The following is a 23,510-nucleotide window of genomic DNA, read 5'->3' as shown; positions in this document are numbered from 1 at the left end:
GTAGTTATATTAGTTTATCTCTCCATTTACTTCTCCCCTTGGAGATGCTCTAACGAGTAAGGGATTTTGGAGTGCGAAAATGAACAAGACATATTCTACTAATTATCCGTATTTAAATGATTTTTTCGACCGTTGAAGACATTTTTGGTGAATTACATATAGTTCATAAATCCATAATTATGGAGTACTAACGATTTCCAAATTCCATACTTTTCATAAAGAATCTACAATCCAATATCTTGAAACATTTATAGTTTTTTTTTTTAATTTTAATATAATTGTTATTCACTTAATTTCAGTTTTTAGCATATCTTTGTTTGTACAAGTGCATCTAAAGTAGAGGTTGAATTTCATTTTCAAATTTAGTGGTGTGATCAATTGCTAACTCACTCCTTAATTGCTAATTACAACTAATTTAAAATCATGAGATTTTAAAAATCTAGTGGTCTAAAATTTGCCACATGTAATTTTCGGTTTTATTAATTAAATCGAAAAAGATAAAAAAAAACTACAAAATTAGGGTTTTGGATAAAAATGCCAATATAGTGTTTTGAAAATATCAATACAATGCTTTGAGAATGTCAACACATTGCTTTAAGAATGACAATTGACATTCTACATGTATTATATTGACATATTTTATATATTATGTTGACATTTGTTGTTTGTACGAAAAAATTGAAAAATTTCATTTTTTTTTTAAATTTTGACATCGGAACATATGCAAGTGAGGTCTCGTTAGAATCCTTATGAAATTATCTTTAATTTGATATATGTTGTGCGGAAAAATAATTTAAATTAAGAAAATTATATGCGTTTTAAAATTATAGGATATTTTTTAAAATTTAGTTACAACTAATTTGTTGTAAATTAACCTTAACACATTGATGTTTTTTATTGATCGTATTATCATTACGGGACTGATGATCTAGACTCTTAATTTGAATATCTAATGACTATTATTTAATTATAGTTAACAATTAAGTATTGAATTAATAATATAACACTCTCATTGGAATTCATATTCAAAATTACATGCCTTGAAATTAAATATGTTTGGAATTGGTTCACTGCATTATATTTTAATTTGTGGTCAAGTTTTAATAGTACGAAAAAGGACACGTGAATTGTTATTATAGCATCCACAATAGCGCCTAGCGCACCGCTTAGCCGAGCTCCGGCGCTAGGCGGTGCGCTAGGCGATCTATTGCAACCGCCTAGCGGTTTCCGGATTTAAAAACCGCCTAGCGCTCGGCGGTGCGCTGGGCGATCCGCTCGGCGCTATTGCAGCGTCCGGATCGCCTAGCGCGATTTTTTTTTCCGAAACACTATATATACGCGCCTTGCACGTAATTTTCATTCGCACCACTTGTTTTAACGAGTACTCTCTCTTGTACTTTTTAAAATTTTAATAGTATTATTAATGTTTCCCGTATATGTCTCGTAAATTAAATTCTGTATATTGTGTGATTGTTAATTATTTCATTTTTATATAATTGTTATTAGTGATGTGGCTATTGATGTGGCTGAGCTATTTATGATGTGGCTAGGCTATTGCTGGGCTATTTATGATGTGACATGAGGATTTTTAGTATTGATGATATGGCAGAAGGAGTTTGTAGCTAGGTTATGGCTGGGCTATTGCTGGGCTATTCCTATTTGGATACTCTTAAACCACAGCCACAAGAATTGGGATATGTGGTGGAACCAATATAAATGATGATGCCATATTGAGATTTATGCGTGTCATCCTTGCGCAGGGGCCATGCTAATCTTCGCAGGGGCCACAGAGAATTCATGAAATTATCTTTAGTAGCTTTACCTAAAAATGGAAACTACATATCCAAAAATAAGAATAGAGACTATGAAATAAAATACTATAGTAATGGAATTTAACTAGTGAGTATTCCACTTTCAATATTTTTAGTATGTCTCCTTTTTTCATGTTCAATCTTAATCTGATAGTTTCATTTTGTAAATTGTGACATAGGATTGTGCTATTAGTGCCTGAAATGAACGTCACATAGAATGTTAGTACATAAATTAGACATAAATACAAAACACATAAATAGACAATAAATAGAATAGAAGATGATTTTGCATTTAAGTCCAAAGAAAAAGACAGCAAGACAAAATCAAAGTATCCAACCTCACCCCAACCCAGCCAATCAGAATCCAGCATTGTATTTTATGTGGTGACCTCTTCACACATTTCTTATCTCTCCCCCCACTTCCATATTTTCTCTTATCTCTCTCATTCTATAACTCCATATCCCAAACAACAAAATACAAAAAAGAAAAAGAAGGTATAGTAGTAGTAGTAAAATCAATCAACAAAATTTGTTATAAACAATTCCATTTCCACCCACAAATTCTTCAAAAACAAAAATAAAATAATGTCCACCAACACCTTAAACTCCATATACCACCACTACCACCGCTCTCTCCGGCGGCGCCACTCCCTAGACTCCCCCCGCGCAACCTTATTCCTCCGCCGCACCACCACCACCACCTCGCTCTCCCACTCCTCGACATCCTTCGCCGCCACCTCCGCCGCCACCTCCACCCCCACCACCGACCCCTCCACCTCAAAATACTCAACCTCACTAGATCTCCTCCGGCAGCACCTCGCCGGAAAGGACCTCCGGCAGGCCGACGAGGAGACGCGCCGCCTCATCATCGCGCTCGCCGGCGAGGACGCCGTGAAGCGCGGCTACGTCTTCTTCTCGGAGGTCCAATTCATTCCCGCCTCGGAGCTCCGGGAAATCGACGCGCTGTGGCGGCAGCACAGCGAGGGGAAATTCGGGTACAGCGTGCAGAGGAGGATTTGGAAGAAACTGAACGGGGATTTCACGGCGTTCTTCATCAAGGTGGGGTGGATGAAGAAGCTGGAGAGCTCGGAGGTGGAGCAGTATAATTACAGGAGCTTTCCGGCGGAGTTTATGTGGGAGATGGAGGAGGGGCCGCCGGAGGGGCATCTGCCACTGACGAATGCGCTGAGAGGGACGCAGCTGCTCAGCTGCATTCTCAGCCACCCTGCTTTTGACGGAGAAGATGATGAGAGTGAGAGTGATGATGAGAGAGAGAGTGGAGCTGCGGTTAAGCCATTGAGTAAGAGAGCCACTCCCTTCCAAACTAATTACTCTTTCTGATTAATGTAATCCCATCTTCTTTTTTTTTTTTTTTAATATAATGCTTTTATATATAAAAGGATTCAATAAATTCATTACCTTGCCTTTGGAATTTATTTGGGTCTGTAATACTCAATTAGTTAGTAGTATTAAAATTCATATTGTCCACTAATTAGACAGTTTTATATGGACAAAAGGGAGATGCATTTTTTTTAAATACTATAAGTTTGGATATATTTTATCCAATCACTATTAATAGTGCTTGTAAGTAAAAGTTAAAATAATTAGAGTATTATGCTATCTGAATTGAATAATTGCAGTAATATTTCAAATTCCTTAGAGAAGGAATATTTCAAGGAGTTTGTATGGAATAATTAGAAGAGTAGAGGTAAAATATAATAATAGAATAAAGATAAAAGTTACTCCAAAAGTACAAAATTATATGCATTGTTTATAGAAGAAACACTGAGGTAAGCAGTCTGTTTAATTGATGTGTTGACTGCTTTTGTATGCGACTCTAAATACAAACAAATGATAACTTTCCGTTACTCCAAAATTTGCCGTTATGGATTTCGACTTTCGGTAAATCCAATGCACGCTCTCAAAAACAATTTACAATTCTTAACTTTTGTTAAACTGTAAAGAGTTATACTTCAACTCACATCCATCTTAGGAGTATTAAATTTTACTTCATCCGTCCATAAAAAAAAGTAGTAGTATATCTTTCTATTTGCATCGACAAAAACTAATCTCATACAAAAAAGGGCAATCCAATAAATAGAGTCTACATATGCTTATATACAGCATAAGGTGAGCAGGTGTATAATAATGGAAAAGAAAGTGAAATTCATTGAATGAGGCAGATGGTATGAGATATGTAGAGGCACGGAGCCTCCCCATAGCTGTTGGTTTTTTAAGAATTTAGCTACAGGACATAGCAGTTCATCCATAAATCATTTCACATTTGATCTCCTCGGAAGAACATGCCAACAACCTGCTATAATATTATTTGTACATCTTGGCAAACAATCTCAAGACTTATAGTACATAAAAGCCATTGAAATGCTCGGCTTTATACCAATAATTAAGATCATGCAAAATAATTTGGACTTCCACTAATATACTCCAACTCAAGATGCCTTTTGATTGCTCGTCAGCTTCAACAGTTTCTTCGTTCTGGTTAACTGTAAGCGTCTACAAGCTGGCGTGCCACCGCTTCTGCATCTTTCACAATATTGATTAAGCATTGCTCCAAGAGATGGCTAAACCTGGCTTTAGAGAGAATATTGTTCTGAAATTCAGAGTCGGAAAACACAATTGGCAACCAGAGATGACTAGCGGCTGTCAATGTGGACAAAACGACGCTGTTTCTTCTTTGAGGTGAATTCATGAATTTAGCCAAATAATATGGTTTTGTGACAGTTTGTTTGGGCCCTATAAAAGACTATTTTTTTTTAAAAAAATATGCTGCTGAATTATTGGGCTAAAACTGTCACAAATTCATATTATCCTGCCAAATCAGAGTATTCCCCTCGAACATGAATTGACACCTTCCAGTTCCCCTTCATGTTTTCAGATGATGAACATCACTGTAAAGCTAAAATTATTCAAAAAATAGTCATTGGGGCTTAAAAAAATGTATTCAAGATTTATTGGACTAAAACTGTCAGAAAAATATATCATCGGCCTACAACAATGTATTTTCTCTTTATTTTATTATTGTTTCTTATTAATTATTCATTAGGTATTAGTTACTGTGGATTGTGGGCTCCTATCTAAGCCTGATAAAGTTGAGACTTGTCTAGGACTAGGAGATTGATCAATCAGAATTGTACGCTTGGGCAAGAGAAGTCTACCTCTTGATTGTGTGTTTCCTTCCATTCAACTCATTTTCTAGTTTATTATATTTGGTTCAGTTTATTACTTGCTTGTTCTTTACTCTATAATATGGTATAAACCCACTCATCAGAGAATTGATTGGAGAAGATACACAAACATATGCACAATCATTATACATGCAAAAGCACAAAAAAAATCAGCACATGCAGAAGCCACCTACTGTGTATACCATCACTCTCACATATATTATCAGTTCTCACCAATTTCAATGTGTGTTGACAGTTAGAAATAAAACTAAGTTTACTAACTGAATAAAATCTCAGCAAAGCATATGCATAATAAAGATGGTAGAAAGGATTGCAGGTCATTTCAGAAGACAAGGTAATGAATGGTACTCACCCTACAAACTTGGTTTGTTGTGGTTTGAAAGCTGCTGCCTTCTCTCTTCGAGTTCTTTTAGATTATTACGGGTCATTTGAACTTTTGATGTTATATGATCAGTATGACTTTCAACATCTTTCATGAGAATAAGTAACTGCTCCCTATATGCTGCACTCAGACGTTTCTTTACCCTTATTTCAGCAGTTAACTCCTGAATCCTTTTGTCTTTCTCATCCTACAATTAACATAGTATTAAACTCGAGAGATTTCAAATTGAAAAGCAATTAACTCGAGTAATTCCAGATGACTAATAGACAAAAGAAAAATGGTTGAAATAACAGAAATTTTACAAAGAAGATTTTCTCAAATAAAGAAAATAGAATCAAGCATACTTCACCCTCGCTGACTTTACTTAAATAAGTAATTTTTACACAAAATACTAAGGCCCTTCTTGGTATGATGGATTGGAATGTGATTTCTACTTCTGTTCTATTCATTTGCTTGGTACAATAGAATGAAGGAGGAAATGGAATGAAAATGCAAAGAAATTGTCATTCCATTCCTATCTTCATTCCATTCCATCGTACCAAGAAGGGCCTAGGGCACTTCTTGGTATAATGGAATGGAATGTGATTCCTATTTCCATTTTATTCATTTGCTTAGTACGATGGAATGAAGGAGAGAATGAGATGAAAATGCAAAGAAATTGTCATTTCATTCCTATCTGCATTCCTTTCCTACCTTCATTCCACTCCACCCAATCATACCAAGTAGGGAATAAGAGAAGGAAGCTATTAAATGAAATGGCATAAATGAGATATATTGGTGACGATTTCGACAATAAGAGACATAAAGGGAAATCACAAGCAGTAAACAGCATCATTAGTTGAAGTAAAGAAATGTTTGTTTATCATATGTATCACAAAATGCTTATAACCATTACACAGTTCGAGCAGAAATGCCAGGACCGACAGAGAATTTAATATTCCTTGGCCAAAAAAAGAAAGAAATCTCACTCCATAGCTATCATCTTTTAGTATAACCATGTTCTTGAACACAGTTTTAAACCAATAGTGATGTCTATATTTATGCCATAACATATAAAGATTACATGAAGAACCTGCATAGGATCTCAAAATGAACTATTGTGTCAAAGTTTATTCCATACCCCCTCCGTCCGCCATTAGGAGTCCCATTTGAGTTCGGCGCGGGTTTTAAGAAATGTAGAGGAAAGTGGGTGAAGAAAGATAGTGGAATATGGGGCCCATTTTTATATATTAATTTTATAATAGAATGTGAGTGGAATGAGTTAGTGGAAAGTGATGTGTACCTATCATTTATAGTAAAAGTGAACCGGGACTCCTAATGGCGGACGGACTAAAATGGTAAACCGGGACACCTAATGGCGGACGGAGGGAGTACACATTAACACTATATGAGGAAAAACTCAAAACTATGAGACACCAAAATATCCCTTGAAAAGCAAAACTGCCACAGCTTTGAGCGAAGCGATGAAATAAAAAGAACCAAGTTCTTGAACTTCAATTGACAGTTTATTTGGTTCTTGGTAGTCTATAGGGCTACACCATTCTTTCATTCGGTATGTGAATTGTGATAGAGGTCGTTGTCTACTAGGTTTCCCTACAATAGATGTCTCATGCATTCCTTGTACTCTACTTAGTTGTTAATTGTTGTTTATTGTGGTTAGGAGTCTTGTTAAGTGTTAACGATAGAATCTTATAGATAGGTATATCTAGTAGAGTTTGAGTACAAGTGGAGTCTTTATGTATGATAGGGAGTGATAGGCGGAACCGCGGAAGCACTGTAAGCATTCACCAATATCTCAGCATACGAAGCATATGGTACGATTTGCATGATAAATAACAAAGAAGTTTAACCAAAAAGGCAAAGTCCTAACCATAGTCTGCAAAACAATAACTCTGGACACTAACCTAGAATAAAGCCCTATCTATAAGACTACAAAAGACTACAACTTAATGAAACTCTAAAAGATAACCCTATTTCTAAGACTACTAACAACAAAACTCTTGATAACAATAAACAATTAAATAACATATAATAAACTAAAAGATAGCTCTACTGCAGATCGATATCAATGTAATTGTCATAAATAGCACCTCATTAGATCTATTAGTATAGAGTTTTTCGATTAGGAAACGTTTATAGTCTATTTTATGTCCCACTTTTCTTTCTCTGTGTTTGCTTTTTTTTTTATCATATGTTCTCGTTCCAGTCCAGCAGTTATCCCTTTACACACCTTTTACTCCATATCAATTGGTGCGGTGAATGATGGCTACCTCAAGCAAGCTCGGTTCAACTAATGGAGGAGAAACGATATTAGACAACTCACCCCCCTTTCTTTTTCTCAATATAGGAAGAGGTTTCGGATTTCATTTGGATATTAAATGGATTACCATATATAACATAAAATTTCTCCGCCGATTCCTTCTAGTCGAGCTTCCCGATCTGTCATTATACTCTGAGAAGTGGAAATAATTACAATCTCCATTCCACCTAAAATTCTAGGAATTCGTTGAGAGTTAGAATAGATTCGTAGACCAGGTCGGCTGATGCATTTAAGATTTAACATTTTTAAGGAAAGGTGAAGGCGGTGGAACAACTCCTCGATGCCAAGTCCAAAACATCGATGCCAAGTTTGAAGCAATCATGCAGGAGATACGGATTCGCCAGTCACCCACCCATGTTCCTGCATGTTATTATTATTTATGCCCACTTTGCACAGTCTTGCACACCGTTATTGCTTCATGGTTGTTGGTTCATATAAGTGCTTTACAGAAAAACCTAAAAAAAACAAAATCCACCTACTATTGCTTATACTCTAAAATCTATTCAAACGCAAAGGTATGTATGGGTCCTCTCAACTTTCAGGAGAAAGCAATAACCTCTAGTTGAGCAAACATAATATACTAGGTACCAAAAACAACAAGTAAATAGTGCGATCTTATTGTAATGGTTAGGAGCAGTATGAGGAAACAGGAAAAAACATAAAGATAAAACTTATGTTTGTAAAAAGATCGAAGATGCATGAATAATCAGGGAATATCCAGATTTAGTTACTTACAAAAGTAGGGCATCTCCTGGGAAGTGAAACTACCAAAGGATGGTTGTGGTCTCGCACGAATTTCTTGACAACCCACCTCCCTCCATTCTCTCGTTTTACTAAGAGTGTTGCAGTACAACCACCCCTTTGTTTTTGTCCACCTTCATTTGACATATTACCTGTCTTTTGGCTAGTAGGAATGTTTCTACAACCAAACCCACGTGATACGAATGAGCCATCCCCCTCTGATTTACAGGACGATATAATGCGGGTCAAAAATCCTGCTCGGCCAGCATATTCATTGTAGTATGCTCTAGCAGCAGCTTCTGTTTCAAACACCATACCAACATAAGGTTCTGCATTTCTCTCAGCTTCAGGTGTCGTTACGTCCCCTGGTACCGATGCTTCCATCAACCCATTACCACCATCGAGTGCTGCATCTGCATCCACTGAAAGAAAATACTGCACTGCATAAGTCCAACCATGAAATTCAACAAGCATTCCATAAGAACTATAGATATTGCACATCGCACCCACAACGGACAGATATTCAAACTGAGATTCTAGATATCATCTCTGTAACTACTCTCAAAAGTGTGCACTAGCAGTTATAGAACTATAGTTAATAAAAGAAACTTGGTAAAAGTCTTCACCCTTGCAGGAAAACATTCCACAGAAGAAACCAAGCTAAAACTTTTCCAGAGAATGAAAATTTTAAAGCAGAATTATTAGAGCAATAGACTACTGAAACAAACTCAATTACACATTCATAATTTGGGAAGAAGCAAATCTAATGCTTCATTTTCCTTCCCTACTCAATGCATCGTTTCTTATTGGTAAGCGAGCTTCTTCTTAGTCGATCAAATATGAAATAATTTACATTGTAACTAGCAAAACACGACATTTGCAGACTACCCTCTTTTATACAACATCTGCTCCAATTTTTTCAAATTTTCTTAACAACAACGAGCACCACAAATGGAGTCGAGTTTCACGAAATTGTACAAAATAATAAAATTCTGGACCTAAATTCACAAAAAAAAATTTAAAATTAAAAAGGGCACTCCCATACTACAGAATCCCGGATCAAAATTACTAGACATGGAAACAAGATTCGGTATTATTAAAGGCATACTCAAATAAACACTAGAAAACGTGGAAAGAGAGTAAAAGAGAGGGTTTAATACTGCTGAAGCTGCTGCTTATCTCAACTCCCAATTTCTTGGTTTTCGACTTCTCAAAAAGTTCTGTTTCAGCTTCCAAATTTCTTTCTTTCATTTCCTGATCGACGTATTAACCAAATAAGTTTAAAAGAATAAAAACACAATATACATAATAAAATTAATCATTTTCTATGTGATAAGTTTCTTCCTGGTACGATGGTTTCAGATTACTATCATTATCAGTATAATAATCAATCTTTCTCATTATCTTTCTTCTAATTTATTAATTTTATATTAAAACTAATATCATTTGCTTCTTAAAACTTATACTCCCTACGTCCTCAAAGAATATGTGCACTTCGGGTTCAACACGCGTTTTAATACAAAATTGTTAAAGTAAGATAGAGGTAGAAAGAAAAAGTAATTAAAGTATTATTAGTGGAGAATGAGATTTTCTAAGATTGGAAAGTGCATATTCTTGTGAGACGGATTAAAAATGAAATAGTGCATAAGGGAATATTAACCACTATAATACTCTTACTAAATTTTATGTTGGGCCTATTGTCTTCTTATTTGAAAACTAGTAGTATGATCCAACAAACTTATTCATCAACTACCAAAACTAAAAGTAAAATTTTATGTGCGATCTGCTCGAAACATACTTTTCAGTATACCAATCTCGTGTAATTGCCCTGGCCACACTGGCCATCGTGCAACATTGTTGATCATCCAGCGTGAAAAGAATCAAACAAAGGCAATATTACAACTTAATTGAAGATATGGTGAATACGAACAATAAGAAGAATTATGTTGAAGAATTATAAGAACTATAATAGGAATTGTCGATAATTGTTAGAATGGATACACTGCAGCGAATCACCAGATTCTTGCTCTACATTTTTTTTTATCATGCAACTCTCATGAATAAATATTCCATTCATCCTATAAAAATAGGCACTCCTCCACGTCCTCAAAGACGATGCAACACTTTATGTTCTTACTCATATTCCTATCAAGTGGTATACGAATGACCAATGCTGCATTATCCCAACTATATTGTGCAGCTTGCACCGGAAAATAAGGTAATGGAATGGTACTCTATTGTTTGTTTCAATCTGGCAAGTAGAATTAAGCAATAGATGCAAGTACCTATAAGGTGGAAAGTCCTCATTTAACGGCTCATGTAACATCCCAAAAATTACTCTAGACGGAATTTGTTATTTCAATTGGAAAATCGAAAGAAGTTATATTAAGGTGTATCATAAAATTAGAAACAAATTGGGGAGAAACTAATATAAAAGGAAATTAATAATTTTACATAAATTAAAACTATTTTACGGAGTACTAATTAGGCACGTTTTTGTTAGTGTAAGGAGACCTTGAGACGTCTAGTTTTGTCTTGAATTTAGTGGAATAATCTAGAAAAGAAAGTAAGATGTGTAAAAATATAGTGACACTTGTACACTTTATTTTTCTCAAAAATTTAATAATGAATTGAAGACTTCTATATAAACTAGAAATAACACTATTCATACTCTCTCTCTCTTCCCTAAAAAACCACGAACTGCAATCCTCTTCTCATTCCTGATACTAAGCCTAGTGAAAAGTTGCTGAAATGAATGAATTAGTAAGATCTACTATAATTCTCAATCTTTCTGATTATGTGATTAGAAAGGTTGTATCCATTCAGTGATTCAGTCTGTCTCTGTTATGTGGACAAAACTAGGTACTCAACACTGAAACTTCCATGTCTTCAAAAATTGTATAAGTTCAAATTGGATCTTTCTAAAGATATTGATGATAATATTGTTTTTTTCCAAAAACTGGTGCAAGACATCAAGAGGTTTGGCTATAAGACCATAGATGTGTATACTAGTATTGCCCTTATGAACTCTATATGATGCGGTCAAGGAATGAAAGGTTTACAAGAGAGGAGAGCGGGAAGTGGTTTGGCCGAGTACTAGTGGCTAGAGAAATTCTTGACCAAAGTTGTTAGCAAGAATATCTCCAGTAGTTAGGCTGTTATTCAATTTCCTATTTTTATGTTCTTTGAATTTGTAATTTGAATTCATAGCTGCTAGGTTAGTCAACAAATAGGGGGAAGCCAAAAGAGAAGAGGATCTCAGAGGCGATCATATTTTGGACGACTTTGTCGTAGAGCCTCCTTATGAGGATTGTGTTTCTTTCCCAATTCATTCCAGTAATAAAATTCCAACTTTACTTTCCTTCCAATATGTGTGATCATTAGCACAACTCGTGCTAATTCTATTTGAGTTGCCTTTACTCTCGGGCGGATTCGTGCCTGGACAGTTTGGAGAAGGCTATTGGGGATCTTGAGCAAAGCAAGATCTCGTTAACAGCAGCGGTCACCGAACTTAATGCCCAGTTCCGTCAAACCAACGAACTGGTGGAAGCTTTAGGGTTGAAATTGGACGCCATGTTTGAGGAGATGCGTGAGGGTTTTATGGCCCTACAACTCAAGTCCAAACCAGGACCTGAGGACGTCGGATCTTCTGAGAATTTGGAGTCCAATTCGGTGGGTGTGGGGTGCAAGTCGCAGTCACCAATGCCGACCTTCGAAGGCACAGATGCCCTCGCCTGTCTAGCAAGGGCAGAGCAATACTTTCTAATCTCGAAGACCCCAACCGAGAACCGGGTGGGCGTTGCCATGATGGCTCTGGCAGGCCCGGCCCTGCCGTGGTACCAGTTGTTGCGCAAACAGGTTCCAAATCTCTCTTGGACTCGGTTTTCGCGGGAGTTGATGAAGCGATTCAGTGGTAATGGGGCGTTGGACGAGTATGAAGCTTTTGCCGCAATCCGTCACACCGGATCCCTAGCGGATTACGTAGCGTCGTTCGAAGCATGCCTCGCACAGGTTCCGGATATCTCTTGCCATCAATACCTGTGATTCTTTATGGCGGCCCTTTGCCCTGAGGTTCGGCTCCAAATGAAGGCGGCAAAAATCACTACTTACGAGGACGCGATTGAACTGGCTTCCGCCTACTCGCCAAGACATCCACTGGGCAGTCTATCGCGCTGCCGGCCACACTGCCCAACCAACCAACCAGGTCTTTCTCCAAAGGACCGTTCCAGTCGACTTCCCAATTCTCCTCAACAGGCTCTTCTCAGGCGAAGCAGTCGCGTTTTTGAAGCATGACTACGGAGGAATATAGGCGGCATATCGCGGCGAGTACTTGTTTCCGCTGTGGCCTGAAATACGTACCAACCCACATATGTCCTAAGACCCCCAATGTTTTTATCTCCAAGGACAACGAGGGAACCGAGGATGACAATGAGCTCGAGGACGCGGAGGAATTGGACGCAAAAGTGGAGTTGCATCAGTCCAAATTATCTCTAAATGGGCTTGATACATCCAACACCATGATGCTATTCGGGGAGATCGGTTCGCGGAAAGTTAAGGTGATGGTGGATAGTGGCGCCAGTCACTGTTTTATTTCTGAGCAGCTCGCGCAGCAGCTGCAGTTACCCATTACTCCCACGACGCCACACTCAGTTATACTGGGAGATGGGAGCACTCGCCGAGTAGCAGGGATTTGTCGAGGAGTATCGCTGGTCTTGGAAAAGGAAACGTTTGCGGTATCTTGCTATGTTTTTCCCCTTCGGAATATAGACGTCATCTTGGGAGTATCATGGCTCGCTTCCCTCGGTAATGTGATGGCTAATTGGCAGAATTCCTCTATGATTTTTTTGTAGTGTAGGGACGTACAGTCTCCATTACAGGCGACCCAACTCTTATGCGGCATGCGTGTTCAATGCAGGATCTCCGATCCCTGGACGTAGGGGACTGTTGCTGGGTCCTCCGGTCTATCGAAACGGAAACGACGCCCGTCCTATTCGGGATCGACGAAGCCTTGCCGGCTGGAGCTCAGTCACAACTGCTACAGCTCGTGTCAGAATTTCCCTCGACCACACGGACATCAATCGGCATTCCCCCCAACCGCAGCGTAGACCACCAAATTCCCTTGCTGCCAGGTACGGAACCCGTCTCAGTCAGGCCTTATCGCTACAATCACCTGCAGAAGGATGAGATGGAAAAGTTGGTTACTGAAATGCTAGCGTCGGGAGTAATCCAGCCGAGCACCAACCCATATTCTAGCCCGGTGCTACTCGTCCGCAAAAAGGACGGCTCATGGCAATTTTGTGTGGATTATAGAGAACTAAACAAACGAACCGTCCCGGATAAATATCCCATCCCGGTAATCAAGAGTTGCTTGATGAATTGCATGGCGCCCGTTGGTTCAGTAAAATTGATTTGAAAGCGGGATACCATCAAATTCGCGTGGCTGCCGCTGACATACATAAAATGGCATTCCGCACTCATTCGGGTCATTATGAGTTCTTGGTGATGCCTTTCGGCCTAACCAATGCCCTACAACATTTCAGGGTTTGATGAATGATATATTCCGACTTACCTTGCGGAAGTTCGTCCTGGTTTTCTTTGACGACATTCTCAATTATAGCAAATTTGGGAGGCTCATTTGCTACATCTGCGGCAGGTATTTCAAGCTCTATACACCCACTCGCTCGTGGTCAACCCCAAAAAGTGTCTTTTGGGGCATACGAGCGTAGTGTACCTTGGTCACATTGTTTCCCATGAAGGAGTAAAGATGGACCCAACAAAAATATCGATCGTTCTACGGTGGCCAACTCCCTCTACTTTGAAGAGTGTCCGCGGATTTCTAGGCTTAAACGGATACTACCACCGTTTCATCAAAGATTACGGCAAAATCGCAGCCCCCTGTCTTCCTCTTCCAAACAACCATGGGTGTGGCCGCCCAAGGCAGCAATTGCCTTGGACTCCCTTAAAAAGGCGCTGACCTCGGCGCCCCTTCTGCGCATGCCGGATTTCACCAAGGATTTTTTCATTGAATGTGACGCGATTTTGATGCAGGAACGCCAACCCGTCGCCTATTTCAGTAAAACAGTGTCACCCCGATGGCTCGCCAAATCCGCCTACGAGAAGGAACTCATGGCTCTGGTTCTAGTTATAAATCATTGGCGCCCTTATTTACTCGGCCGCCGGTTTGTGGTCCATACAGATCAACGGAGCCTCCGTCAACTTTTTGCCCACTCGCTTGCGACACCGCCACAACAAAATTGGTTGGTAAAGCTACTAGGATACGACTTTTCCATCGTGATTCATGTATAAGGAGGGCCGTCGACGCCCTCTCGCGTCACGATGAGACCCTTCTCGAGCTCTCAGCCTTGTCGCGAGCCACCTGGCGGGAGTGGTCTTCCGTTCAAGCCTCCATCACGGCTGACCCAACAATGTCCAAGATAAAGGCCGATTTGGAGGCGGGACGCCATTCTTCTCCCCACTGAGCTGGTTCATGGAACGTTATTCTACAAGGGCCGAATCGTAGTTCCTTCCCAGTCGCCTTGGATTCAGAAACTACTTGCCGAGTTTCATGTCACACCAACCGGGGGTCATAGCGGCACTTATCGCACATATCAGAATTATGTCTAATGTGTATTGGCGTGGAATGATGCGACATGTCACTGCCTTTGTCGCGGCATGCGCAACGTGTTAACGCCACAAGACCGAAACCAAAGCCCTGGCGGGTCTCCTACAACCCCTGCCAATTCCGGAACGAGTGTGGGAGGATATTAGCATGGATGCCGTTTCCTAATTGCCCAAGGCTGGTGGTTTCGACTGCATTTTCATCGTCATCGACCGGCTGCCAAGTATGCCCACTTCATCGGGCCACGCCTCCCATTTTCATCTCGCCAGGTGGCAGAGGCATTCATGACTGAAATTATCCGCCTCCACGGCATTCCTCGCTCAATTGTCTCCAATCGCGATCCCTTATTCCTGAGTTCATTTTGGAAAGAACTTTTTCGCGCCACGGGGACCAAGCTCAAGATGAGCTCCGCTTACCTTCCTGAAACAGATGGCCAAACGGAGGTGTTGAATCGATGCCTACAAACGTACCTTCGTTATTTCTCGTCGGATAGACCAAAGCAGCGGCACAAATAACTCTCTTGGGCCGAGTACTGTTACAACACGAGTTCCCATTCATCTGCGGGGACGACCCCATTCAAAGTGGTGTATGGTCGGCCTCCCCCGACTATCCATGCCTTTCTTCCCTGTGAGATCAAGGCTCAAGGCAGTAGTGGATACACTTCGCTCTCGCGACGAAGCTCTGGAACTGTTGCGCCACCACTTTCAACGCGCACAACAATAGATGACCGCCGTGACGTTCACTTCAATGTGGGCAAGTCAGTTTTTCTGAAGTTCCGGCCCCATCGCCAATCCACTCTGTTTACTGCGCGCAACAGGAAGCTGGCTCCTCGCTACTTCAGCCCATTCCGAGTCACCGCGCGCATCAGCAATACGGCATTCCGTTTGGACCTCCCGGCATCAGCTCGCATCCACCCGGTCTTTCATCCACCCAGTCGGTTCTATGTAATGCTTTGCAAAAGAGAAATAAAATTTCACAACCTGGATAGACTTTGGCTACCTACCGTGAAAGATTGCAGTGTCAGTAGCATGTTTCCTTCTCCTTTAGGCCTCGTTTGATTGGTTGATAGCCAAAGATAGTGCCTCCTATCTAGGTCCTATCTTGTTTTTGGTTGGTACGATACACAACCTTCATGATCCGGGAAAATAAAACGGATCTCTAACTTTTCACGATTCTTGTATTTTATTTTTAGATGACCCTATATTCAATGCAGGCAGCGATAGAAGTTATCTACTTCTTCCCATTAGGCAAATTCAACTACCCATGACCTTTATACCCCTCCATCTCCATGTCTCGCTAGCTTGTTGTCGTGGCTTGAATTTGCGCTGTTTGGCCCCAATTCATTGTTTGAATTTTTACCCCAACCCACAGGATTAACATTCGGCATATTTTGGAGAGCCACTGATTAATTGAGGAGACGCCATGGATGGACAAGAAGCAATTCGCAAGGTATGTCTACTCTCATTTGCACACATTTGTACAAGTCGAACTATCTTCAAGCTTCCTTATGGGAAGTGCAATTGGGATTTAATTATGACTTTTACAACCTCTGAATTTACCGTGAGACAAATAATTTTTCTGTAATTTAGTGTTTGAATTAAGCATACGTCTTTGCGATGGAATTGGACGAGTTTATTTATCTGAAATTGAGAATGGTATTGACCCCCGTCATGTGCAAGAAAGCTACGTCGTAATTTTAGGAAGTTCTGACTCAATTCATGAGTTTTGAATGGAGAAATTGCAAACAACTGCTTCACAGTTATGTTTTCAGTTTTGTTGTTGTACTTATATAATGTAGACATCAATATTCATGTAAATATTAGTGTTGATCCTCGTATATAATAGGAGTGGTGAACTTGTTTATGGGGAAAAGGAGAATGAGATGCTTATTTGAGATATATGTAAATTTTGGTACCTAAACATTTGATCTAGTTTGATATTGTTAAACTCCAGATTTGCTCATTGTCAATCATGATCATCTGCGTAATGGCAGATGCAAACCTTTATTTGACTATAGTTGATTGGGAACATATATATATATACAAAGTGAGGTAAATCATATTGAATCTCAGATGATTACATGGGTGAATGATATTGAGGGTTGTTGTTTGGTTGTTAGGTGGTCCGGTGATAATCTACAATGTTTCTCTTCTGTAAAATAAGTTAATGGTTATGCTGATTTGCATTGATTTAGTTTAAGAAAGAACCAAGACGCATAAGCTCAAGGCAGACAAATTCAAGTTGATTGAAGCTTGTTGTGTCTGATTTTGCTAATATATCTACTTTGATGTTGGACATATGCTTTGATGTGTTTGGGATAGTCAAGGAGAAAAAGGATGCTAGGAAAATCCAAGGCAACCGAGAGCTTATTGATGCATTGCCTGAAAAGAGAAGGCTAGAGGATGGTGGCTACTCTTCTAGTGATGGTGAAGAGTCTCTGGCCTACAAGAAGCGCAAGCAGATGGATAAACGGGATCACGACGATGAGTGGAAAACGACTGTTTTGAAGTCCAACAAGCTTGGCAAGGCTCAAGCTACTGCCAAGCTAACGTAAAGCAGACAAGACAGAGCAGACTTGATTTTCTAAAGAAGGCTCCTGAAACTTTTCTTGGCTCCTAAACCTTTTCTTCATATAATATTTATCAGTTTAATTGTCTGATTTCATCTTTCGATAGTGTTGATTTGCAGTCCGAAATCCTTGTGCGGGTCGTTGCCTGTGAAAACAAATTCTCTCGTTGCTCAGTAGGTGAATCTGTGAGGGCGGGATCCAGGTGAATATGCACCAAAATAGGATTCAATGAGGACAAAAATGTCTTAAACAAAAACTAATGAGGTTATTTTCAACAAAACATATTTGTATCCAATGTTTAAAGTATCTCAATCAAACAAAGGTTAAGCTAAACTAAGATTTTTGACATAGCAACCAAACACTAGAACAAGATAACTATCTAAGACTTAATCATGCAAAATTGGATTCCACCAACCCTATCATATCATATACTAACAGGGCAATCAAACGCACCCTTAGGAAATAAACGACACTGGGGTAGTATAGCACCGAACGAATCCAACAGTGTGATAAGTGTTTCTTGGCTATTTACTGAAGACGGGGTCTCAGCGATTGTTACTTCTTAATCACTGTTAATATAACATTGAGTACACGATATTAGTTATGCACTACTTTGACTTATCAATAGGTCGATTTTTTCATAACCCAAGAATCCTGACATCTTGGTTAGTGTTGATATCTAAAGGTACTAGTATTGTTATTGGAATGAATTGTGCGCTAGGTGACTCTAGCTTGATAATATCTTCATGAGGTGTTCGAAATAAAGATTTACTGTATTATTCAAGAAACTCGGTCTGTTGGAATTTATTCCATGAAAGATAAATATATTTTTCGAACTAGTCCACTATTGGAAAAAGATGTTAATTAATTAAAGTCAGTAGAAAACTTAAATTAATTAATAGATATTTATATTTTAAGCGTAGGAAATAATATATTAAAGAGGAAAGCCATGAATGCTCGTAATTTAGGATTGGACGGACAGTCAATATTATTCTACTGTATGGCTGATTATAATATTCTATTTGGGCTTAAATTAAATTAGAGCTCAATTTAATAATTAGAGGTCAACTAGGTTTCACCCAAGTCCAACTTTCATAGATCTTTGACTAGCCCAACATAACTTTATAAATAGATGAATAGATGCGAAATAGAAATAGTTCTTCTCAATATTTTCGTCCCTCACTCCTTTTAGGAGATATTTTTAAAGATAACATAGTTGATCGCCCATAATTTATAAATTAATTTGCTTGTGCAATGGAGTAGGAAACTTTGTTAATGAATACGGATAATGAGTATTAGTAAGAATTAACTTTTATTGTCAATCTGAATTAACTGCAAACCATTCACATAGAAAATTTAAGAGATCTTATCAAAAAAAATTCAAGTGATGCACTCTATATTTTGATGAAATGCCAAGTGAACAATAGGCATATGCTATAACAATTTATATACATAGATTTGATCATAATTAAGCAAGGAAAAAAAAAGCATAGAGTTAGGAGGAAGAATTGCAAAACAGAAAAACAGAAAGAAAAAAGGAGAGAAATGTTATAATTACTATACTGTGCAGAGTAGAAGGAATATTAATTCACATTTTTGTGAGTTGGTAGAATGAGTTGTGGAAATTCTCATCTTTAAGTTTCTATTTGTATACGAAATATTTTCTTTGGTTAGCATTGTAGTATATCATACTACAAAGCTGAGACAATGTTATTTCACATTTTGTGATTTTTTTCAATTGCTAGTTATTTGAGTTGTCGGGTTTTTTAGCTTTGAATTTTGATCATCTACTTAATGGAACAAGGTTTTCTCCAAATAGTCATAGGTCGTTAATGCTATATTTCGTAGAGTAGAAGTAAAATATTGTTCATGAAAAAGATTTGTGTTATTTTTTTTACTTTTATTGAAAATATAAATAGTAATTAATGCATAAATTTAGTTTAAAATTTGAAAACTAAGAGAAGAGGGAATTCTTATAAAAAAATGAAAATAGCATAGGAGGTTAATAAAGTCATTTTAATTTATCCACTAACTATAATTAATATTTTAATATATAAATTATACTTCAATTTACTAATATAATCTTGCTTGGATGACCATGACTATTTAGCACAACTGTAAGTCTGTAATACATGGCAAATTGAAAAAAAAAATCATGAAATTTGGTTAAATTATAGTTTATCCAGCAATTTTAAAAATCGGTCAATAAAACTATATATGAACCTTTGGATTTGTTCTCAATTTTCCATGTTTTGTTTAAATAGTACGTGATTTGGAAGCCGAAATCATAGTACATGAATGTTAAGGCCGATAAATTAAATAATGTTGTCTATTTATAAAAAAATTCATTATGTTGATGGAAGAATGTAAATACTATATACATAGGTGACTTGAATAGGATGATTGAGAACAAATTCGAACTTTATGATTTTTTTGGTTGATTTTGAAAGTTGCATATAAATCAGAATTTAACTAATAATTCGTGATTTTCTTTTGCAATTTTCCCTATAATAGTACTATATAAGTGCTCTCTAGACTCAGTACGTCATTTCTTAAGTTGTTTTTCTTCTCTCTCAAATATGCCTTTTCAATTTTATAATGAGTAGAATTTCTTTCATAGCTGAAAAGTAGTATTTCTGAAACTAGGCACAATGTTTGTTTTTTGTCTTATTCGTAAAGATAAGCAGGCAATTATGGCTCGTGCTTGTGCATAGAAATTTATTATCCAGCCTCCACTTTATCCTAGCTAGTTTGAACTGGAATTGGCTGCTTAACTTGCGCCTAATAGATTTTCTTGTCATGGTTTCAATTTAATCATCTTAATTCATACATATATATGGTTTTGAGTAACATGGATCCCCATTTTTTTTTTATTATTACTCTTAATTAGTACTAGTAGTGAATAAGAATGCATGAAGATGAATAGTTGCAAAAGAGATGATTGTGATTTGTGATAATAAAAGAAATTAAGTGATGGTACAAAGAAAGAGAATTAAAGTGATTGGGAAGCCATGGCAAGGTCGAATTGCTCCAAAGAGATGGAAGGAAATGAAAGAATTTCGGAAGCTTTGAGATTTTCCCAATTATTAAGGCAGCTGCTCCTCCTCGTTGATCCATCTAATCCTATGTGCGTTACGTGCTTCACGTCTGTTGGAAACCCTATTTCCATCTCCATCTCCTTTTCCATCTGCTCCATTTCTTCCTTGTAAACTATACTCATCACCACAAAATCCACTATTTAATTTCTCAACTAACCCAACTAAATATGCATGTTACTTGTACGCCATATGTACATGACTTGTCACCTTCACTAAATTCATTTCATTTCCATTAACTCGTTACATTCTATTCATTCAAATTAATTTCAAACATAATCACTAAAAAAATGCATAATTAAGGGCCTATAATTATATTTACCCTTTTTTTTTCAAACCACTAGAAATAGCATTTGCTTAAGGGCCTAAATTAGTAAAAATATGCATAAATTAATTAAGGGCTTAAATTAGGTACTTGTAGTTGAACATTTGCTATAGCCCCACCCACCACACACACACTCACTTATTAATAGAGTCGTGGGTTTGGTATCATGGCTCCCAACCCAAGAACACAAATAGGAATAATTTACTAAGACGACAAATTTTAGGTCACGAGACTTACCAAACTCATTTATTTTATGGAAATATTCGACGCCTAACTTACTTAATTCTCATTGCCATCTACTCTATATTAAGCCTACTTTTATACTGTATTAAATTTTTTGCATTATTTGATTGAAATGAAAAGCATGGCCATATATCACAAAATTAAATTCCATAACATAAAATTTTGAATTTAGAAAACTTACCGAAGAATTGAGAGACGCGTCTGATTAATCTTTGTAACCCTTCAGACAATGCCGCTTTTGAAATAATCTGATTTTTAATAGTATTATTCATTTTCAAGCTCTCCTCGCCGGTCTTAACTCCTCCTGCAAATCAGCCAATTGACTTAATCAAAATGAAATGAATTCACAATGTGCAAACAGTTTAGATTAAATTAAGAAAGTAATTTCATCACTTTAACTAAGTTTTATTAGCTGAGAGAGAGAGAGAGAGAGGGATGATACTAGTTTTGCGTTGTTGTTTAGGAGAGGCGGTGGTGGCGAAGGCGAGAGCAACGCTTGACTCGGAATCGCAGCGGGTGGAGAAGGGAATGAGCACAAATCTTTCGAGACGCCCACCTCTCATTATCCCAATCTCGGATTTATATGAAGAAAATATTGTCAAGATATAATCACACTACTACTACTTTCACTAAAATGTGACCCTAACAATAGGCTACATTAATAGTGAGTGAAACCCTATATATATGTGTGCGTAAACAACAAGATAAAATGATATTCACTATGAAAAATGGAAGAAGAATAATGAGGTGTCTGGTTACATTATTATGGGAGTTGGATGAAGTGGTTAGAGAGTTAAACTGAACAACTCAACCTACTGTTTGCTAATTAATTAAATAATTTCTGATTATTTTTGAGCCCACATTAACCTACTTTCGATCATTTGCTTTCCTTATTCTATTCATTATATCTAAGATGAACCACTTTCTCTTCAATGCTAATGATGGAGTACGTACTAAACAAGCCCAACAGCAGTAAAGCCCATCAGCCTAAAGCCCAAGAAAGAGTATCAGTCCGGCATGACTAAAGAGTATCAGTCCGGCATGACTAAAGAGTTCAGTTCGGCACAACCAAAGAGTTCGGCCCCAGCCTACAGCTCGGTAAAAGCCAACCAATCAAACTCTGCTCTCAGGTCGGCATCAAGCTCTACTCTCAGATCGGCAAAAGCTGCTCGGCAATAATTCAGTAGTTCGGTCTCAGTATTCGACCGAACTAGGAGATAGTGGACTCATGCAGGATTTCCACCTCCACTACACCCACGATCTATTTAGTGGTGTCAAGCAGTCATTAACTCATGCAGGATAGTGGACCCATGCAAGATCGCCACGATCTCCACGACATCCACTACCTAGTAAATGGCTGCATGCCACGATCTTGGTCCTTTGTATAAATAGAACCTAGATCAGATAGATAGGGTTAGACTCTCTCGCTTTCTAGAGATCAAATACAAAATAGCAAGTCTGTATTGTAAGCTGTAAGAAAACAGATCAAGCAATACAACTCTGCCCTCATTTCTTCCCGTGGACGTAGATTTACCTCAGTAAATCGAACCACGTAAAATCTCTGTGTCGTGATCTGCATCTTCCTGCATTCACTAACATCAGAAATTCGCGTACCTCATCACTGGCGCCGTCTGTGGGAAACAGAGAACCAAATTTGTGATAAAGCGAATTTTTGACCCTTTTTCCACCCCAAAAAAATGCATACCAGATCACATAACACCCACAATACCGTTCGTGATAACCGTGAGGAAGCTAGTCCAGCTCGCAGGTCTGAAAAACGGCCTCGGGAGACATCTACCTCCGGTTCTCACGAAGAAGGCACAAGCCACTCCAGGAGTCATCGCACCGAGTCTTCCCAGCAGCCCGATTTAAATGAAGCTGTCAAGCTGTTCTTGGCCGAGAAGCAGGAGGAGTTCTTAACCTTCCTGCAGAAGAGCCAACAGCCGGAGAAGACAATGACGGATTCTCCCTCCTCATCCAGACATGAAAGTCACTACCGCAGTAGTGACGTGTCTTCCAGGAGAAAGAATCCTCAACCCCGACATGTTCCTGTTCCTCCTCGGTACCGGAACCACAGGAAAACTCCATCTCCTCCGTACCGAAGAGATGTCGGGTTCGCCATGTACGGAGCATTAAAGACTCCGTTCTCGGACGATATCACCCGAACTCCTTTGCCGCGGAACTACCGGACACCGTCAA

General features: G+C 38.3%; 3 protein-coding genes and 1 pseudogene across 7 annotated transcripts; 1 reads left to right on the top strand and 3 right to left on the bottom strand.

The window, feature by feature from the left end:
• Window positions 1-1,714: 1,714 nt before the first annotated feature.
• On the bottom strand, window positions 1,715-1,781 carry LOC121759769 (annotated as a pseudogene).
• Window positions 1,782-2,240: 459 nt separating this feature from the next.
• Window positions 2,241-3,247, top strand: LOC121757085 (tetrapyrrole-binding protein, chloroplastic-like). The gene has a single exon (XM_042152570.1). The coding sequence runs from the start codon at window positions 2,397-2,399 to the stop codon at window positions 3,150-3,152; it is 756 nt and encodes a 251-aa protein (XP_042008504.1). The 5' UTR covers window positions 2,241-2,396; the 3' UTR covers window positions 3,153-3,247.
• A 707-nt stretch (window positions 3,248-3,954) lies between these two features.
• LOC121757270 (protein FAR1-RELATED SEQUENCE 5-like) lies at window positions 3,955-9,845 on the bottom strand. Of its 5 annotated transcripts, none has more exons than XM_042152799.1 (4): window positions 9,621-9,845; window positions 8,455-8,882; window positions 5,370-5,586; window positions 3,955-4,728 (listed from the first exon to the last, which is right to left on the bottom strand). In XM_042152799.1, the coding sequence occupies exons 1-3, from the start codon at window positions 9,709-9,711 to the stop codon at window positions 5,371-5,373; spliced, it is 735 nt and encodes a 244-aa protein (XP_042008733.1). In that variant the 5' UTR covers window positions 9,712-9,845; the 3' UTR covers window positions 3,955-4,728; window position 5,370. The 5 variants fall into 5 exon arrangements, with proteins under 5 accessions (XP_042008733.1, XP_042008734.1, XP_042008736.1 ...); XM_042152800.1 differs by having other exon boundaries at window positions 3,955-4,720; XM_042152802.1 differs by having other exon boundaries at window positions 3,955-4,403.
• Window positions 9,846-20,574: 10,729 nt separating this feature from the next.
• Window positions 20,575-22,067, bottom strand: LOC121758118 (CRIB domain-containing protein RIC4-like). Its single transcript, XM_042153552.1, has 3 exons — window positions 21,754-22,067; window positions 21,493-21,615; window positions 20,575-20,858 (listed from the first exon to the last, which is right to left on the bottom strand). Exons 1-3 carry the CDS (start codon window positions 21,872-21,874, stop codon window positions 20,641-20,643), a joined length of 462 nt encoding a protein of 153 aa, XP_042009486.1. The 5' UTR covers window positions 21,875-22,067; the 3' UTR covers window positions 20,575-20,640.
• Window positions 22,068-23,510: the final 1,443 nt, after the last annotated feature.

The sequence above is a fragment of the Salvia splendens genome, chromosome 12 (genome assembly GCF_004379255.2).
Source record: "Salvia splendens isolate huo1 chromosome 12, SspV2, whole genome shotgun sequence".
NCBI lineage: Eukaryota > Viridiplantae > Streptophyta > Magnoliopsida > Lamiales > Lamiaceae > Salvia > Salvia splendens.
The sequence above is the reverse complement of the archived record's forward strand: the minus strand, read 5'-3'. Positions and strand labels throughout refer to the sequence as shown.